Source organism: Mustela nivalis (genome assembly GCF_964662115.1).
Source record: "Mustela nivalis genome assembly, chromosome: 8".
NCBI lineage: Eukaryota > Metazoa > Chordata > Mammalia > Carnivora > Mustelidae > Mustela > Mustela nivalis.
The window spans coordinates 77,907,402-77,926,474 of NC_139027.1; the positions used below are offsets into that span (position 1 = coordinate 77,907,402).

The 19,073-nt window shown below is 50.4% G+C and overlaps 1 protein-coding gene and 2 long non-coding RNA genes across 8 annotated transcripts in view; 2 read left to right on the plus strand and 1 right to left on the minus strand.

The window, feature by feature from the left end:
- The window catches only part of PRKCE (protein kinase C epsilon), a 516,689-nt gene extending 504,913 nt beyond the window's left edge, over positions 1 to 11,776 (plus strand). For all 6 annotated transcript variants that reach the window (XM_082746981.1, XM_082746980.1, XM_082746978.1 and 3 more), the window contains one exon: positions 8,570 to 11,776. In XM_082746981.1, coding sequence (XP_082603107.1) covers positions 8,570 to 8,716 — 147 coding nt within the window. In that variant the 3' untranslated portion in view covers positions 8,717 to 11,776. The remainder of the gene's footprint in view (positions 1 to 8,569) is intronic.
- Positions 11,777 to 13,430: 1,654 nt separating this feature from the next.
- LOC309872611 lies at positions 13,431 to 16,192 on the plus strand. The gene is made up of 3 exons (XR_014316004.1): positions 13,431 to 14,245; positions 14,909 to 14,991; positions 15,905 to 16,192. It is a non-coding gene; the product is annotated as an uncharacterized lncRNA (long non-coding RNA).
- On the minus strand, positions 15,669 to 18,725 carry LOC309872612. The gene is made up of 2 exons (XR_014316005.1): positions 18,640 to 18,725; positions 15,669 to 16,127 (listed from the first exon to the last, which is right to left on the minus strand). It is a non-coding gene; the product is annotated as an uncharacterized lncRNA (long non-coding RNA).
- Between the last annotated feature and the right edge of the window lie 348 nt (positions 18,726 to 19,073).

Genomic DNA, 19,073 nt, shown 5'->3' on the forward strand with positions numbered 1-19,073 from the left:
GGCGAGGTGGCATTCTTTCTTAGGTCCAGACATGCCCTCACGTGCGTACACCACCCCTTCTTTGTCCATTCACCAGTCGATGGCTGCTTGTGCTGCTTCCACATCTTGGATCTCAGTAGAGAATGCTACTGTAAACATTGGGGTGGTGGGGGAGGGCATGTATCCCTTAGAATTAGCGTGTTTGTCTTCTTTGGGCAAATGCCTAGCAGTGCGACGGCTGGATCTGGATCTGGATCGTAGGGTAGCTCTGTTTTTAACTTCTTGAGGAGCCTCCATCTGTCCTCCACAGTGGCTGCTCCCGTGTGCATTCCCATCAGCAGTGCAAGAGGTCTCCTTTGTCAGTTGCACTTTGTTTTTTTGGCTTTTTTTGATGCATAGGCAGGATGGAGAACACCATGTTCACCAGTGACAAAAAGCAAGGCTATTACTTTGTCTCTCACTTTTCCCCAAAGGGAAATCTCTTATAAGTACAAGGATTAGGGCAAAAATCACTAAGAGTGAACTGAAATCCAAGGGAGGTGAGTTAAGCGCCCCAGGGGGATGAGGGCGTGCCGTGGCTGGGGCAGATCCTGAGCAATGGCATTGAGTCTCTGACTCAGGGCGGGGCATCACTGTTCTGCAGAGCTCCAGGCAATCCAGCATGGAGCTCCTGCTCTAGGCCCAGGGGAATTACCTGTCCTGTTACTGAAAAATCCGCTGTGTTTGGTAATTTGGATTCGATGGAACAGAAGAGTGATACCAAATGATGGGAGACAGGCAAACAGTCCCCCTGTATGCAAAAATACAGAACATGTGGATTGGGGATACTTGGAGTTAGTTGCTCTTAAGAGCAGGATCTGGAAGCTTCTCTAAGAAGATAGCTTGTGGACACTTAAGGGGCAAACAGTAATCACTTGGAGCCAATTAACTTCATTTCTAGACCAGTGGACCAGAGAAATGAGGCAGACGTTGTGTGTCCTTGTTCCAGCGAAGCAATTGGAAGTCTCTAATACCAGCCTCCTGAACCAGATAGAAAAAGTGACCATGGCTGGTCAGTTCATAGTGGATTTAACCAGCAATGCCACCACCCCCCCCCCACCCCCCCACTGCCCAAGTGTGCTGGTGGACCTGTCAGCTTTGCGAGAGGGCGGAGGTCAGAGGGCATCGAGCCTTAGCCTGCCTCACATGGCATTATCATACGCGTCTTAATGGAGTAACGGGAGGAGTGCCTGTCATGTTTTGGGATGACACAGAGCCGAAGGACAGAGCAGAGAAGATGGATGATAGAATTAGAGTTCTATTCCCACAGTACTTTAGAGTTTACATGAGCATGACTTACAGGGTGTCCTAGAACCCTCGGCAAGCGAGGTATAGTCATCATCCCTCCTGTTTTGGTCACAGACTGAGATCAGAAAAGTAAATTACAGAATCGTTATTTCTGGGGGTTTCTCGACAAGCCGGAAGTAAGTACCAAAATAAGAAGAAATCAAAGCGCAGTGCAAAGGGTCACATGTGGATTCAAAAAGTCCGTTTCAGAAGACTGGCGTTTGTGTCCGTTTCCTAGGGCTGTCTTGGCAAAGTACCACCAACTGGTGCCTTAGAACAGAAAACTGTTGTGTCACAGTCCTGGAGAGAAGTCTTTAATCTAGCTATCAGCAGGGCCATGCTTCCCCCACAACCAAGGGGATGGCAGTTGCGGGGGCAGGGGCGGGGCTTCCTCGCCCCTGTAAGCTTCTGATGGATCCAGACGTTCCTGGGCTCGTGGCAGCTTCTCTGTTTTTCAGCTGGCAATCCCCTGTGGCTCTGCACTGGGCTTCCCTCTGTGCACGTTGGTCTCTCTAGTCAAACTTCCCCTTCGCAAAAGGAGACCAGGTGCATTGGGTCAGGGCCCACCCTCATGACTTCAGTTTGATGACATCTGCACAGACCTTATGTCCAAATAAGGTCACATTCTGAGGAATTGAACGTATCTTTTGGGGAGACACCACTCAAGCATAATGGGGTTACGTTGGATTGAGAACACAAAGAGCATCCATGATTCATCACAGCTGCATGAGAAATGGTAAGACGGCAGTACTGTCTTAGACACCAGTTTAACATGAGTGTTCCCACCAAGTGGAAGGTCATGCCACAGCACGTAGCATAGTTCAAACCAGAATCCAGAATCGAGAGGTCAGCTATGGCCACCACATGCTAAGAAGGAGATGGATTTTAAAATGGCAGGGAACCACCGAGGGCTCAAAGCACGGTAGGTGCTGGAGAAGGTCCGTGGGCAACCCAATGGGAGATGAACTCAGTACATCTTACGCTGATTTCTATAAATGAGGTTCAGAAGTTTGACCAGTGCTTGGTTAACAAAATTAAGAGGGGGAGAAGGGATGGAGGATATGTTTGCAGAAATTTCTAGGTAAATGATTGTTAACTTGAAATTCTGTTCCAGCCCTCATTTTTGCCAGGCAAGAGATTATGCACTTACACGTTCTGTATTTCATTTACCTTCACGTGTAAGCATGTATGTATAAACGTGGACACGCATCATCTACTATTTCGAATGTATGGTACCATGAATATATATGTGTGTGTGCAGATTCAGTTCGTTGATAGTGAGCAAGCATTCTAATTATTCAAGTACTCGCTTTTCCTTTTCAAGTACTTCAAAGAGTGAAGTGGAGCTTAGACAAGACTATTGACATTTCAAAGCTAGGAGGAATCTGGGGTTTGACTGTTAAGCATGAATGAAATTCCTTCAAGCAAGGGATACTAAGGTCTGCCATATCCCCCACTGGGCAGGGATCAGAGAGGAGACAAGGACACACAGGACCTATTCAAAGAGGCCACATGCATGGCCTAGGAAGTGCCATAGGAGCCGGGAGGGGGTGAGACTGGGTGGGGCTGCTGTCAGAGGGAGCTGGGACCTGACATGGGACCTGGACCCAAAAAAGCTGGCCTTTTGGAGACGGGGTGGCCATAGCCTGCCCCTCCCCCACCCTCCCCCTACTGGCCGTGTGCGGGTATCACGGGGACCCCTACCTCTGCTCTTGTCCTGCCAGGCAGTGGTAAAGAGCTGGGCAGGGACTTGCAGAGTGGCCACACGAAAGCCGGCTCCACGCTCCAGCTTGTGAGATTAGGGAGTTTGCTCTGTGCTTGAGAACAAAGTCATCTGTTGATCTCCTCGTAATCAGATGAAGACAGAAGCAGGACTCGCTGGCTCCTCTGAGAGCCCATGTTTGTGCCTTCAGTGCAGTCGGTGAAGGGACTGCACCAGCCAGACAGGAAGTGGGCGTTCGGGCCACCCGCCCCTGTCCCTGCCAATGGCGAAGCACTGCCATAGCCCGCCGATCCCCTAGCCCTCAGCCCCTGGTGATTTAGAAGGCAGGGCCCCGGCCCCTGCACTCTGCTTCTCAGATGCAGTTTCTCAGAAGGATCTGGAGCCTCGCATAACTGTTTCCTCCCTCCCCTCCCTGCAGATACCAGAGCTGTGCCCCGCCCCCATGGTTGGCCCCAGGCCTCTCAGCTCTGAGACCTTATCTCTGAAGGGATGCCAGCGGGAACGGGAGTGTCCTTTTCCTCTAACAGCAGCCACAAGGGGTAGTGACATCAGCTCCCCTTAGCCCATCTGTCTTGATGGAATTTTCCCAAACCCTTGTTGAACCTGTTTGTGTTTGTCTCTTTGCAGTCATCAGGGAACCCCAGGGCCCCCGAGCTGACAACAGCTCACAGAGGAAGCCCCACAACCTAGGCCCAAGGCTACCTGTTTCTCTGGGCTCTAGGCCCCTCCTGAGTCACACGTTCAGCCATCTCGCCACTTTGCCCACGCTCCGCCAAATGGGAGGCCCCTGTGGGACCCCGACTGCCAGTGGTCCTCAATCCAGAGCACTTCACTGGCTGTAGGGATAGCAGCAGCAAGAGAAATACAGTCACTCCTTTTTCAGCAGATATTTGTTGATCCCTGTTTGCCAGGCCAGGCGGTGGGCTGGGGACGGAATGGGAGTTCAACCCAGTTCTCGTGCCCAGAGCTCACAGATGAGTCGAAAGGAGGAGGATACATGCGCTCCGTGCTGTGATGAGTTAGGGTAGTTGACGGGGCACTCCTCAGAGGCATGGAAAGACAGGAAGGCTGCTTGAAGGAGGGGCCTCTAGGTCTGGAGGGGCAAGGTGAGAAACCCAGCTGGGTGATGAGGACCTGCAGGCAGAAGGCAGGAACGAGAGGGGGGGGTTCCAGGCAGAGGATTAGCTGGGCAAAGGCTTAGAGTTGAGGGAGGCCGGTGAGTCCAGAGAACCTCAGAGGGCAACAGGGCCCAGAAATGGACAGCTAGGTGGGGATGAGACCCTGAAGGGTCCTAGAAATAGAGGACTATAAGACCCTGGGGCTTTTCCCAAGAGCTACCCAGTGCCATTGGAAGAATCTCAGTTTCCAGAGAAAGCCCTAGAATGTTCAGGCAGACCCTGGCTCTGCACTGGCTCGGTATTTGGAGGCCTATCGAGAAATGTAAGTCTCAGTCCGTTCAAGAAGCCTGTGGCATCAGTGGCAGATCACACAGACCATGTGGGTAACTGCCACACTGTACACAATGTGCCACGGCACACAGTTTGTCCAGACTTGGAGGGCACATTTCCTGGGCGCCCATTATATGTTGGGGTCTATACTGAGGCACCTAACATCTGACATCCCATTGAGTCCTCAAGGTAACCTATGGAGTGCCTGTTACTATCTCCATTTTACAGATGAGAAGACTAAGTCACAAAGAGTGATTTCACACTGTATCATATAATCAGGAAGCGCCAGGCTCAGCATAAGAGGTTAGCCAGTGCTCGCGCTCTCCTACTCCATGTTGCCCCCCTGAGTGGGGGGCAGGGATGTGGGGAGGGCTTTGTGGAGGAGATAAGGTCTGAAGAGGTCCCAGCATCATTTCTTAGATTCCGCAGTGTGGGCTGAGTCTGACATGGAGATTTTAGGAGAGGTGTATGGGATGACCAAGGGTCTAGGTAAACAGGGAGTGTCTCTGTGGGTTTGCTCATCTGAACCTTGGAGTTGAGTCTTGTGCTTGCTGAGAGAAGGAAGCAGCTTTTCAAAGAATAAAATCAGTGAGTAAAGATACAATCCCCAATCGTTTTCAAATAGGTGGATACTATGCCTGCTGTCTCCAGGCTATTAATAGGGGGTGGTATTTCCCAGAGATGCCTGCTTTAGAAAACTTCTCCAGTGTCTAAGGTTAATAGGAATTACACAAAGTGGGGGTGTTTGATTTTTGAATTGGAGATGAGTAACTGACATGCACCTAAAATGCTTCTAAGGATCTGGAAGGGCCTGGGCCAGGTTGGATAAGGGGGCGAGCGAGGCAAGTGTGTTTTTCTCTAGAGCTCTTGAAGAATGGCACAGTCACTCACATGCTACCGAGGATTCTGTGACCTCTGGAAAGCCCAGAGCCAGGCTAGATGGCTCCCCAGACTAACGTGAAATGGAGCTAGAGATCCTCTGGGAAGAACATCCCTAGCTGTGCTGACTGACCCCTGGTCCCTGGTCCCCAGTCAGCGAAGGACGACGCTCAGACAGCCTGTGGAATCGAGCTCCATCACCACGCTTGACTGACCTCGGGAACTGAAACCAGTTTCCATGACTAATGGCCACTCAGGTCTGAAAGGGGAAGCACAAACAGTAGCTACACAGGGAGGACCTGGGTCAGAGTAGTTCCAGATTTCCCAAACTTCTCTGTACACACGTGCTCCCCCTCGGGTGTGCCCAGTGAGAAGGAGCCGGGAAAGAGAGCTCCCTGCTTCCGTCGCTACTGGAGACCCAGGCACCGCCCACGCTTGGCCATGTTACAGAAGAAGTTTTCCTCCTGCCCTCTTCCTTGCTTCTCTTCTTCGCCTGTCTTCACACCACCTCCTCTGCCACTCTCTTCTTCTACTACTCCTTCGGCCGCTCTCCATCCCTCCTGCTCCCCATCAAGGACATCTCTTGGTCATCTTCTGGGATGGTGCTAAGTGCTTCCCAAGTCACTCCTCCCTGCCCTGTTCCTCCTTCTAGACTCATTTTACCTGGCCCAGCAGACCCATGCTCGGCAACCCCTTCCTCAATCCAAGTGAATCCATCCCACCTTGGACAGAGACTTTCAGAAGAGGCATCTTCACACCCTTGACTCAGGCACTGACCCTCCCCGTCACTGTGGAGATGGGCTCGGTATTCCTCTCCGAAGTTCCTGTCCTCACAGGGCCGCCCTTTCCTTTCCGCTTGTAGTATACACACTGGAGGTGGAGACCCCATCGGCCTCCTGCCCAGGAGCCAGCCCCTCCTGGTAGAGGCAACTGAGCCACAACTTGGCTTCCCCATCTCAAGGGCAACACTCACATCCTTCAGTAGCAGGTCCTGTTTCCATCCCTTGGGCTTTCTGTATCTCCCTTCTGTCTTCCCTCTAAGGTATCTGGGACGGACTGAACTATGCAGCTCAAGCCCAGAGAAAAGACCCCAAGCAGGACTGATGGGTGCTGAAATCTTCACTCCTCCCTGCTCGGTGCGGTTCTCCTGATTCTGATCTCAGCCTGGGGTGATCTGCAAACATCCTCTCCTGCCAAGTTACCCACTATCACCCCAACCTACAGCCTCCCCTGCCATGCTTGCCCACTGGCCACCCCTTCTGGTGCCATTGTAGCCCAGCAGCCTGGCCTCAGTGTCTCCCTGTGGGCTTCGATCCTTGCTCCATCTTGCCGTGTCTGCAGGGTCTAGCTCTCCAGACGTTCCACGAACGCAGCATCACGCAGAGACCCAGATCTGACTCTGACTCTGCTCCTAACTAGTCGGGTGACCCTGGTGAAGTCAGCAGATCTCTTTAAGCCCCACTTTGTTCATCTGTAAAATCAGGATAACAGTACCTGCCTACTCCAAGGATCAAATAAGGAAATGAATGGGAAGGTGCTTTGCTTCGTAAACCGTAAAGCCGCCTTTCCCAAACTGTGTTGCAGAGCCCTCCTCCTGAGGGAGATGTTGAGAAGCTATTCAGGAAAGAAAAAAGATTTCATGTCAAGTTTGAAGAAGCCTGTCCTAAACGCACTAAACCCGGTTTCTTGACCCTAGGAGGTCTGAGAACCTTTAATCCGCCAGTGTACGTGGCGAACCTCCAAGAGCCGAGTGCAAAAATAGCTTTGTCTCAAAGCCCCTTCTTTCACAGACTACTTATTAACGTTTTTCAGGTCACTAGTTTCCACAGAACAAAGCTTATATTAATATTATTCCTCCTACAAATAATAATGCTAATCTTTCCACAAGATCCATTCCATCATCCAAGTCACGACTCCTGGGTAACAGCAGTCAGTCAGTGCCTAGAAGAGTACAGCAGGAGCTCCTTCAAGCTTCTGGGCATCATGCCGTGTGTTCCAGGGAAGTGGGGCCGGGGGGTCTTCACCCCCCGGACTCGCCCTCCTTGCATCCATCCCCATGCTGGATTCTACCCCCGGCAGCTTGGTGAACCCATCGGCCCTTTCTCCGTCCTCTGTGTTCCTGCCCCACACCCCCCACCTTTGCCCCATCTCTCTCCCTGCCATGGTGACTTCTGCCCATCTCTGCCGATGCAATTGTAACTCCTTCTTCCAGCCCCAGCCAAGTCCCACCTTTTCCATGGAAGTTGTTCTAACTCTTGCAATGGGTGTTCGAGACAGGAATATTGGCTCCCAAATCAACTGGAAGTCCCAAGAGGCAGAGAGTGTGATTTACACTTGCAGATTTTTTTCTCAAACCAGGATTTGATTGCTGCCCTCCTCCTCTCCCCCATAGACCAATAAGCCCTACTTTGGGAACTTGAGCCTCCCCCAGGAACGGGTCCTTCTGAGCTGGGGAGTCATGGATGGGTTTTTTCCCAAGCTCATTCATTCAGCAGATGCTTCCTGTAGGGAACCCAAGGCTGGAGAAGACAAGACCCCTGCCTTTAAGGAGCTCTGGGTCACAACACCCACACACAACTCATTGCAAATCAGCACGTTGAGTGTAATCATGGAAATAATGCAGGAGTGCATAATAAGGCTCTTAGTGGGTACACATAGAGATGGAGGCCGGCTTCCCAGAAGATGCCCACCTCCCCAACCCCCACTCATTCTCTTACTTAGAGAGAGGATGTCCTATGGAGCAGACCTGGCAAGGTTAAGGAGGTCTACCTTTAGAGAAGAAAGACCACTGCAGACTCTGTGGGAAGGAGATTGGAGTCTGTTTCTGGGATCACAGGGATGGAGGTCTTGATGGAGCCAGAGGGATAGTCTAGGAGGGGAGGTATGAGATGAGAACTCTGCATCCCCCTCTCCCAGACACACATACCCCACCCCTACACGACAGTCTGTGGGAATCCCACTTCCCTGCTTTTCCGTCATCCCTTCTCACCCCCTCTTCCCTCTCACGTGGACTCATTCTTCCTCTCCAAGTCCTCTGCCACCTCCTGGTCCTGGGGCCATCCATCGTGACCTCATCGGAGCAGCCCTGGGTCTGCTCTCGGGAGCTCGCAGCCCGCTTTGGCAAGAGGCTGGTCAGTGTAATGCCCACTCCCCGCGGGGGGCCCTGGGGAGGAAGCTCAGCCTGGAGTCAGTGCTTTCTCTTTTCTTCTCGCAGAAAACCAAAAGAGACGTCAATAACTTTGACCAAGACTTTACCCGGGAAGAGCCAGTGCTCACGCTTGTGGACGAAGCCATTGTGAAGCAGATCAACCAGGAGGAATTCAAAGGCTTCTCCTACTTTGGTGAAGACCTGATGCCCTGAGAAGCCACTCCAGGGCGAGTTTGGTGATGCTTCAGGAAGGGGTGCCGAGAAGAGTCCTATGCTGGAGGCTCGAAGGCCTTGAACTGCTTCTCCTGTGTTCCAGAGCCTCAGTCCCTCATCTACCCTCTATTTATTGCGTTCCCTTATCCCAGGCCGCTCCCCCCTCGTCTCCCTGGGGACCAGAAGGCACTCCCAGTCCTTGTCTCATCAGTCATGCAGAATCTCGTGGGTTCGGTGGGCTGTGTTCGGTCTGTCAGCAGGCCTGTCTCCCCTCCTCGAGGGCTCCCGGCAGTGACACAACTTCAGTTCTATCCCTTCAAAGAGCAGAGAGAAGAGCAAACAAGAAGCCCCTGGCTCTGCTGTTGGACAGAGGGTCCCGACGACTGTCACCTCTCAGCTCCTCTTCCCCCCCACGCCTGCCACCCTCTGCCCCTCCGTCCAGGAGAGACGGGTGCTTCTCTGGCCCCGGGGTGGGCGCCCTCATGGCATGCTGTGAAGGAGACAGCCGGCCAGATGCAGGGGTGGGCTCTCCGGGTTGGTTTGCTCTGGAATGGCTCACTCTGGCTTGCTTTGGTGTTAGCTTTGGTGCATGCCGACGTTGTGAGGCCGTGTATCTCGTGCAAGGAATCCCTCTTTGTAGAAAAAGAAATTTGATTTTTGAACTCAAGTAACATTTGAAAAACATATTAGCACATTGGCTGTCCAATTGGCTGAAAGTTATAAATTCCAATACTAACGCAGGTAGCTATTAAAGGGCTAATACACAATGAGAAACCAGCCGTCCGAGGTCCGAGGCTGACTCCATGCCTGCTCTCATGGCGCCTGGGGGCTGGTGGAATGGAGAGGGAAGGAAACAGGTAGCGCTCCTCATTCTTCCAGTTCTGCCTGAGCACAGAGGCCGCCACGGTCATGGCCCAGCCCCTGAGGTTCTAGTCAAGCTCACTCCCAAACTCTCTTTGCAGTTTCGTTCTAAGCTCCCAGCACACACACTATTTATTTCCTGCAACAGAGTGTTCTTTTTTTTTTTTTTGCGCACCTCTGCGAAAATGGTAGTACTACTGTGTCGTGGTCTTTAGACATTACACGTGTAAAGTGAAATATGAAACCTCTGCTCTTGAGGCCAGCAGAAGGACGCTAAACGGGGGTCACGCGGAGGGTATCCAGAGACGAACGAGTGACTTGTTTGCAAACTGACACCCGTGTGCCGTGCCGGGGCGACTCGCACGGACCCGATTTCACGGATGCGATGTTACCTCCTGTAGATAATTGCTAACAGTGTTACGTTCTTTGATTTCCAAGGGTTCTCCGTGGCTTTGTGTACCCGTTTCCCGGCGGTCACTTGGTTATATCCCTTTTACTGAACTGATTTCGCAGGGAATGGAATCCATTCCAGCTGTTGCACGTGGATTTCCCCACTGCCCCTTAATATGTATACTTGTGAGTGGCAAAGTGGCACTAATGAAGCTTTTTGCCTTTTGTACATTTGAGATTTTTGTATATAGTGTTTGCTGCAAGGCCTGTGGAATTAATTCATTGAATTTAGAGGTATTCAACTGCTGCATGTTCAGGCATATTATAAAACTTTAGTCTATGAAAGAATAATTATAATAATGTCCAGGTGCAATATTCTGTAAGCATATTGGTTCAAGTTACCGAGAGATAAGGTGTTTCTTTCTTGAGGGTGGGGAGGAGTCCTTTGTGTCGTTTATTTCATTTTGGTTTATTTCAAAAGATGTAAACATACATTAAGCTATAGTAAGTCTCACATATCGTGCTCCCATGCTCTATTATGCCCAGATAGAGAAGGGGAAGGGAAAGGAACGGTTTTGATGGTGGTTTCAAAGCGTGGACGGTGACTAGCTTGAGCCCCTAGGGAGTTGGTGTCCATCTTTGCATCTGGCCCGTCATAGCCTTTGTTACTAACGATGACCTTGAGTTCTCTTTCGTTTTTACTTTTTCAAAAACTCAGGTGTAATTATTATCTGTTCTTACGATAATTTCAAATATTATACTCTTATCAATTTATGTGTTTGGCGTACCAGTGCAGTGATGAGGAACAGCAGATTAACTTTATTTATCTTCGGTAACTTGACATACTGGGGAGAGAGACTATCGTCTGGAGTTGAGTACAAGCACAGAAACATCTTCATGGTGGCATCATCTCATTTTTTTAAGAAGACATGACAGTACTGCCCATCATACTCTTGCATCACTACTGCTCTGTTTTTCCTCTGCTTCCTTCGCCACGATGAACTTGGAACGGCCAAGCAAGCTCTAACTGCAATGCCAAGTGGCCTACACCAAGGCCTCGGTGGTGTTCCCTTCTCAGCAGGGCTGGGGCTCTTCCCAGAGGACAGCTGGCATTTTTGCTGGAAGGTCAAACAATACATTCCACCCGGCAGCTCCAGGCAGTCATTCGCGGGGTGCCTACCCCAGAGACGCCCCCTTCCCGCCCCAGAGCTCGGCTGGCTGGGACGCCGCCTGCTTGGGGCGGGAGCTGACCAAGTTCTCAACACGGGCAGGTTCAAATCCCACATGTCGTCTATAGAAAAAAAGCTTGTGTGTTCCTTGAGCATTCTCTGTTTTCTTTCAGTTTTCACAAGGATTAGGAAGCGGACACATGGTTACATTTCTTTCTAATCTATCCAGCTCTTGAGTGGGGGAAAAAAAAAAAAAAGCCAAAAAAATATATGAAGGATAGCTGTTCTCCTGTGTTCTCTCATTATGGACTTTGTGAAGTGAAAACATCATTTTTTTTTCCTCCAAAGGTGAAAAAAAAAATGCATTCTTGCTTTAAAAAAAAAAGGCTAAAAAATTACCTCTTTTTAAATTATGTGCAAAATAATTCTGGCTAAATATAAAATGTATTCAATTTTAGGGGTTTTTTGTATTGTGATGCTTTATTTGTACATTTTTTTTTCTTTTCTGGATGTAATTTTAATCTCTTGCCATTCATTAGTGTTATTTCATTGTAAACATTATTGTGCCAAATGTACTGTATTCAAAAGGATGTGAATGTGTATTGTTTCAGAACCTAATAAATACAATGGCGTTAAATCGAATTTCTGGGCTCCAGTATGTGTTTTTATCTCCTCTGTGAGGAGCAGGGTGGCACCATTGAACCTTTGTGCCCTGCGTATGCTTGAGATTCCAAATTCCAAAACCTAGACGTGGTTTCAGCTTTGCCCTTGCCCTTGGAAGATGCCTGAAGGATGCATATGACCATATTGGCTCACCCCAGCCTGGCCTCTAAGCTTCTGGGACTGCCACCGCAGGGATGGAAGGGGCCTGAGTAGATCAGACATCAGACGTGGCTCTGGGCTATCTGGGCGTGGAGCAAAACCATCCCGTCTGCCCGGCAATCTTGGAAGATGGGCAAGCAAAGCAGGCAGCACCCACATTCTTGTCTTTCTAGAGAAACAAACGCTGAATCTCCTTGAAGCCAAATGCCCATGCAAGCTTCGTCAGGACTCAGGTTCTGACTGGCCGTTCAGAACTCTTTGGAGTCCCAAGAAACTCCTCCTAGACTGGGAGCCCCTTGCAGTCTGGGCCTGGAGCACACGACTGACCGCTGGGGCTCTGAGCGTTAGCTCGTGCCCGCCTCCACTGCACGGCCCAAGTTCGTGGCCATCATGGCAGCTCCTGGGCTCTCCACCTCCTTCGCTCTGGGGCTCTGTTCTCATGTCACATTGCCAGTTCTGCAAGGCTCCTCTTATTTCTCCAGCACAGATTTTTCAAGAATATTTAAGTACCCTGTTGAGTACACCACAAATTTCAATTCATCATAACTTTGTCTTCCGTACAAGTTGTGGACAAGATTGCAGTTATTATTTGTCATCCTCAGGTGAAGGAATGGCCGACCTGTCACCCTTTCAGCCCTCAAAACCGCTTCCTCATAAGCCCGCCAGTGACTGTTGGCCATTATCCCGAAGGTACTCTCAGTCTCCCCTCAATAATGTCTCCTGCCTTCCTGGAGATGTAGCGTGGACCTCCAAACCTACCCCAACCAACAGGAAAGTTGCACATATCACACAGTTTCCTCGCTGTTTCAGGCAAGTGTCTAGGTATGTGACCAAGGAAACACAAACATCTTGCCAGCTTGTCTGATTTAAATAAAAGTCAGGAGAAATAAAAGGATCTGTTCTAGGAGGGTCAGAAGACCTCTCCAAGCATTTCACTGAATGAAATCTGACCAGCCTACATCTCCCTTGCCTAGTGGCCCAGAAGAGAGAACTCTAAAGTCTGGGAGATGAGGGAGGTCATCCTCCCAAATCTGTATACTCCACAAATCCCATGGAAGCTATAAGAAAAGTCAATCGCTGGTCAGCATCCCTGGTTTGGAACCTCTCTCCCCACCCCTGGCCACGTTTCAAAAGAGAAAGCCAGGCACTGGTTCCAGGAAGCAGCGAACACAGGTTCCTGGTAGGGCTCAGATGGTTCCAGAGCTGATTTGGGGAAGCCTGTTTGGATGGCTGTGCCCTTGAGTTGAGAACCTGCCCGTCCAACAGATTTCTCATGAAATCAATGGGCACATTGCCCCTTCTCCATCTTCTTCTACCTAAACAGAGTCAAGTGCTATGATAGCCGCAGCCTAAAGATCCCCAGGTGATAAGATGACCAAGCCACGTAACATGTGTTGTCATAACACTTGCGGTGGCAGAGATGGTGTAGAAAAAAGGCTTAGGCGCCATATTGCGAAATCTCTTACCTGAGAGTACTTTAGCCTCGGTGATGATATTACATGTAGGGTACGTTGGTTGTAAGCGGTAGCTTAAGGATGGAACGGCTTTGTCAATCAGGAGTATCTCCTCCAGGGATGGACAGCAGATCGGAGAGTGTTTTTTCCAGAAGGCTGCTGCAAGTTCTTCTGCTCCCTCTTATCTCCCATCAACACCTGGAGGTTTTGTCACTAGCATGAAGGATCCCAGGAAAATATTTTCTCAAGGAAAATGATGGCTTGTTAACTAGCATGAAGAATGTTTGAAAGGTGACGTTGGCCATATTTGAGATAATAGATGGTCAAAGATATTTAAAGGCAAATCTCCACATTTAAAAACAAAAAACAACATAAGAAATAGTCTTCTACTTCCCTAGGAATCGGGCCAGTGCAAGTTTAAATCATTGCAGCCTCACTTCACACCTGCTGGAAGGACTGCATTGAAGGCAGACATCATCAAGTTTCCTTAAGGACGAGGAACAGTTGGAACTTGTGGTGTTTCTGGTTTGAGTATAAAATCGTATGACTACTTTGAAAAATTTTCGCTATGCAAAGTCTACTAAAGCCAAACATGAACACCCTTGGCTCAACAGAATAGTCTATCAGCCGTAGAATAAGAAATGCATTCCGCGGATTTGCAGAATAGGACACTGGAGAGTCTTGAATGCTTTACAGCTACAGGCAACAATGCAGATGAACCTCACAGCATAACGGAGAGTTCAAGAAGCCTGGAGCAAAGGAAGGCAGACTAAAGGAAAATAATCCTTTTGTGTCAAGTCCCAAGACAGATCATCCGTGCTGCTAGAAACCAGGTTAGTGGTTGCCCTAGTGGGGAGGGGATGTCGTGACGAGGAAGGGCCACAAGAAAGGGCTTCTGGGATGCTGGCCAAGTTTTGGCTTCTGAGCTGGGAGCTGTGGAACAGCTGTGTTCACTTTGTGATTGGTCACTGAGCTGTACCCTTATGATTGGTGGGCTCTCTCTGTGTGTGTTGTATGTCAATAAAAAATTGCCCCTACACACACACACACACACACACACACACAACTCCTAGGATGACTTTTGTCTTTCACCCTTGAGCATGGCACAGGCTGGTCCCATAAGCTACCCGTGTCCCTCTGTCGTCCTGGCAGAGCCTCGGTTACCCAACTCCCACAGCAGCCTCGCCCGTGGCTGGCCCAGGGTTGCATTGGACCTGCGTGGACCTTTTCTTCAAGGCGCTATTGAAAACACCCAGACTGACAGGGCTGGAACCTCATGGAACTTGCTGAACGGCCTCAAGACTCTTGATGCCTGCTTGCTAATAACATGTCCGTGTGTCTCCAGAGGTGGTCTGGGAGGTCCTCAGGGAGCAGCTAAGCCTCTCCTTCTGGCAGCCACTGAGCTCACCAAAAAGAACCCAGGGAAGTGTGTCAGAAACATTGGTTCAGGGCCTCTGCCACCATCGGTTTGGCTTTTGTGTTTTCCACTCCTGCAGGCAGCTGTGCATTTCCAAACCAGCTTCCACATTCATCAGATGGTGATAACAAGACCTACTACCTCAAAGTCCTCTTGTGGAAGGTCAGTGAGATAAAAGGTTCCAAAGCACCGCCTCTAGAACTGTAGCTCTTCTCTCCCTTGCCCAAGGCAGTCTGCCCCTGATCAGAGCCCAGCCTGCTGCACAGGCAGCATGGCCTGGTCTGCCGATGACTGACTTTTGCTCTCCTGTCCTCGCTCTGCTTTGTTTCCTTTCATCCCCCAGTCCCTGCCCCTGAGTCTCTGGGAGCACCTACATACCCCACCAACCTGTGAAGGACCCTCTTTGAGGCAGGAAGGGACTACAAGTGAGGACAAGGTCTTGACACTCAGGGAAGTTCCACCAGCACAAGGTGTGATAGGCCCATGCAGGAGAGCAGCAGAAGGCAGACAAGAGAGACAGAGATCAGCCCTGTAGATGATGATTGGGAAGTCCAGAGAAGGGGGCTAGGTTTGTGTTGTCCTGGCAGGCTTCCTGGAAGAGGCAGTGGTGCGAGGGCACTGAAGGACGACGAGGCTGTAGAGGTGCAAAGGGCAGAGAAGGGCCTTCCGGGTGGCCACTCAGCTGGTTCAGGTTTGTTCGGCAGTAAGCAACCTTGCCGCGGGCATCTTCACGCCACAACTAACTAGCCGTAAGGCGATTTTGCTGTAAGAGAGAAAAATCACAAAAAACAGAAGAGAGATTTTCATTAAAAGGGACATGATAAAACATGAAAAGTGAATAGCAACATTAAAAAGACTTTATTGTGAAGTTCAAAATATTTGAATACACTCGAAATGTGTAGTGTAGATTACTGGCAGTGCTGCTCAAATAACTGATTTTATTTCATGGATTGTACAAAAACACGGTTTTCACAGCCTTTCCATCACAGTATTACACTGTGTGTGTGTGTGTGTGTGTGTGTGTGTGTGTTAATTTGTCTCATTTGGCATCTCGCTTTCTCTTTCTTCACTGCAGTTTCTCCCTCTCTCTCCACTAAGAGAGGTATGCGATTCCAAGTATGAGGACGCATCTTTGTAACCGAGTGTTGTGCCGCGCTGTGAAGGCCTTCCACACTGCTGTTTGTTCTTGGTTTATGGTCACGTGCCCATTGTCAGCAGCTCTGACAATCTGTGGGAAATGTGGACTCAACACTCCAAGTTGCTGTGTAGACCATCGTGAAGGCGAAGATCTATAGAACCTAAAAAGGGGCGAATATAAAAATGGGCCCATGGTATCAATAGAGAAACAAAACCAAAGCATCAACCAGTTGTTGTTGGGTTTTTTTTTTTTATCTTTTACAGCCAAATTGTCTCATGGCCAACTAGTCATGCAGCAGAAGTGTTTGCCACAAAGATGTCTATGGCAAAGACGCTTACCGCACTAGTACCAGACTCGCGCTCAATCTGGGCTAGCACAGAAGGGCTGGGGTGGGGACCCGGCTTCTAGGGCAATGCAACAACGTCATCTCTCAACATGAGATTGCCAGGGTCACAGGAGCCCTTCAGAGTGGTTTGAAGGTCTCTGCAGGTGGGACAGTCTCTCTGAGAGCCCAGCCCTACCCTCAGTAGAGGGCTGTCTTTGTGGATGGCAGGAGAGAGCAGGTATCCCCGCCCACTTTGATTCTGATCGGATCCTGTTGTTGCTGCCCCAGGACTGAGGTCAAGTCAACCTCAGTTCTGGAGGTTACTCAAATGCCGAGTAAGTTGTTCCAAGCCCTACTGCTTCTCAGGCCTTCTGTGTGTGGGAGCAGGCACTGCTCTTGGGCTCTGAAAGGGTCGCCAGCTGGGCACCAACTGCAGAATCTCACCACTGACCTTCTTTGGGTCATTAAATATTTAAGTTTCACCTGCATTATCCTTCTACGTTCTGGACAGCGTGTTAGGCACTTAACATAAGTAATCCATTCAAGCCTCCCCAAAATCACATGGTATGGGTAATTAATAGTTTCTATGGTAGTTAAGTCCCTTTCTCTCCCTTTTATAGTTAAGGAAACTGAAAGTCAGAAATTATATAACTCAGTCCTCACAACTTCATGCAACTGTTGTGTTCTTAAGCCCATTCTACACGTGGTTGCCAAGATTGTCATACTCAGGGACAGGTCATGTGTGCTCAGATAGGACAGATAAAGTATTTACACATGGAATCGATAATGCAGGACTGTTCGTTCTCACTTATTCCACGAGTGTTCATAGAGTCCCTACCATGTGCCAGCCATTCATCGAGACATCAGTAAGCAAAACATGAAAATTGGTGCCCTTGGAGAACTTATGTGGGGGCAGGGTCTTGATAATAAACAAGAAATATGACCATTAAGTGAATTATATAATAATGCTTAAGAAGATCAAGGCCACCCCTAACATTTGTTGTGTGTTGTTTTTTTTTTGTTTTTAAGATTTCACTTATTTGACAGAGAGAGATAGCAAGAGAGGGAACAGAAGCAGGGGGAGTGGGAAAGGGAGAAGCAGGCTTCCTGCATAGCAGGGAGCCCGATGTGGGGCTCGATCCCAGGACCCTGAGATCATGACCTGAGCCACCCAGGCACCCCCACCCCTAACATTCGAAGCAGAACTACCCATGGAGGTCTGGATTGTAGGGCTAAACTTTTTCTTTTTTTAAGTTGTAATCAAGGTCCTGTTAAAGATGTGCTAGCCCAGTCCCTTTTGTCACCTGCATAAGCCCCCGTGACTCAGGGCGTATCACCTCCGGGGATTCTAGCTACGGTGAGGGGATCCACTCCTGAGGGCCCCTCCACGTGGGTTCTGTTCACTGAGAGGTGAGAGTGGTGACACAAAAGACAGCAGATGAAACCAGGGCCGGGGCTGCCCTGGATGACCCTTCCCCACCTTCCCTTGCTGCCCTCCCAATTAGCACATCCTCTGGGGCTAAGGCCCACGGCGGGGGTGGCATTGGAAGACTAGTCCTGGCCAATACCTCCTTAAACATCATGGTCCGTGCTGATGTGTGCTTGCTGAAACGGCCCTGCCTTCCACGGCCTCCCTCCCAGATGTACATGGGGGTGATCAGTCTGTATCTTGTGTGGATGCTGGGGTGATTGTTGGCAGGGGAAAAACCGAACCGGGAAAGGCCCGGCAGGGAGGGTGGGGCCGAGGGGGGAAGGTCTGTCCTCCCAGATCAAATCACCACCCAGTGAGTTAAGTGAAGAGACCCAGGAGCAGAGAGAGGAGCCGGCAGACCAGGCTGTGTCTGCGGGCGTGGAAAGGAGATGCTGGCAGAGAGTGGGGGTGGGGGGGCTCTGGGAAGGGTCAGAAGCAGCAGCTGGGAGTATTTTGGCTGCAGGGGAGCAAATTGGTTTGCTGTGGGAACAGAGGGAGCTCATCCTTTTCTCGCCCAAGCACCCCCGTCACTGCTGTGCTCAGCTGGAGGGAAGGAGGCTGGCTCCCAGTGTGCCTGCTCAGGTCAGGCAGGCACTGTGCCCCCAAGATGTGGATTAGATCCCCAGCTTGAGAAATGGGGGCTCTGAGGCTCAGCGAGGTCAGGAAGTTGTCCAAGCCATGTAGCCAGCCCCCTGCAGATGCAGGACCTAAGCCTGCATTTGAATTTGCGTCCAGTTGGCATCCAAGACCTGGCTCTACCCATGGGGCTCCTGATATCTGCCCCGACACAGGCCTGCCTGCTTTTTGCTCCCTCCCCACCCGAGAAATGTCACCTCCTTGTGAAGAGGTATAATCGTTTGATGAAATTCCACTTACGTTGTTCTCTCAGAAAGCTTTGAATGTGAATGCAGAGGCACAGCCAGGAAACAGGGCAGAGGCCTCTGGGAATTCTTTCTCTCCTGCCCCACCCCTCCCTCTCCCCATGCCACCGCCTCCTAGCAGGGCCCTGAGAGCTGGCCCCTGAGCCCAGCAAAGCCTGCATCCTCCACCCTCAGACACCCCTCCCAGCACCAGAAAAAGAACCCCTCCCTATGGGCTATTCTAAGCAGGAAGCCAGTTTTCAGTTCACTGGAAAACAGGAAATGCCTCCAAGGGTCTGAAGTCTCTTTAGTCACCAAGCGCCCGCGCGCCCTTTGCGCAGGGTCTGCGTCCCAGACCAGCTGCTGAGCATAGCCCCAGGCGCAAGGCCACCCCGACCCCCAGCCTGGAGACAGTGAGCCTTGGTGCCACTCAGAAACCCTCTGCTCTGG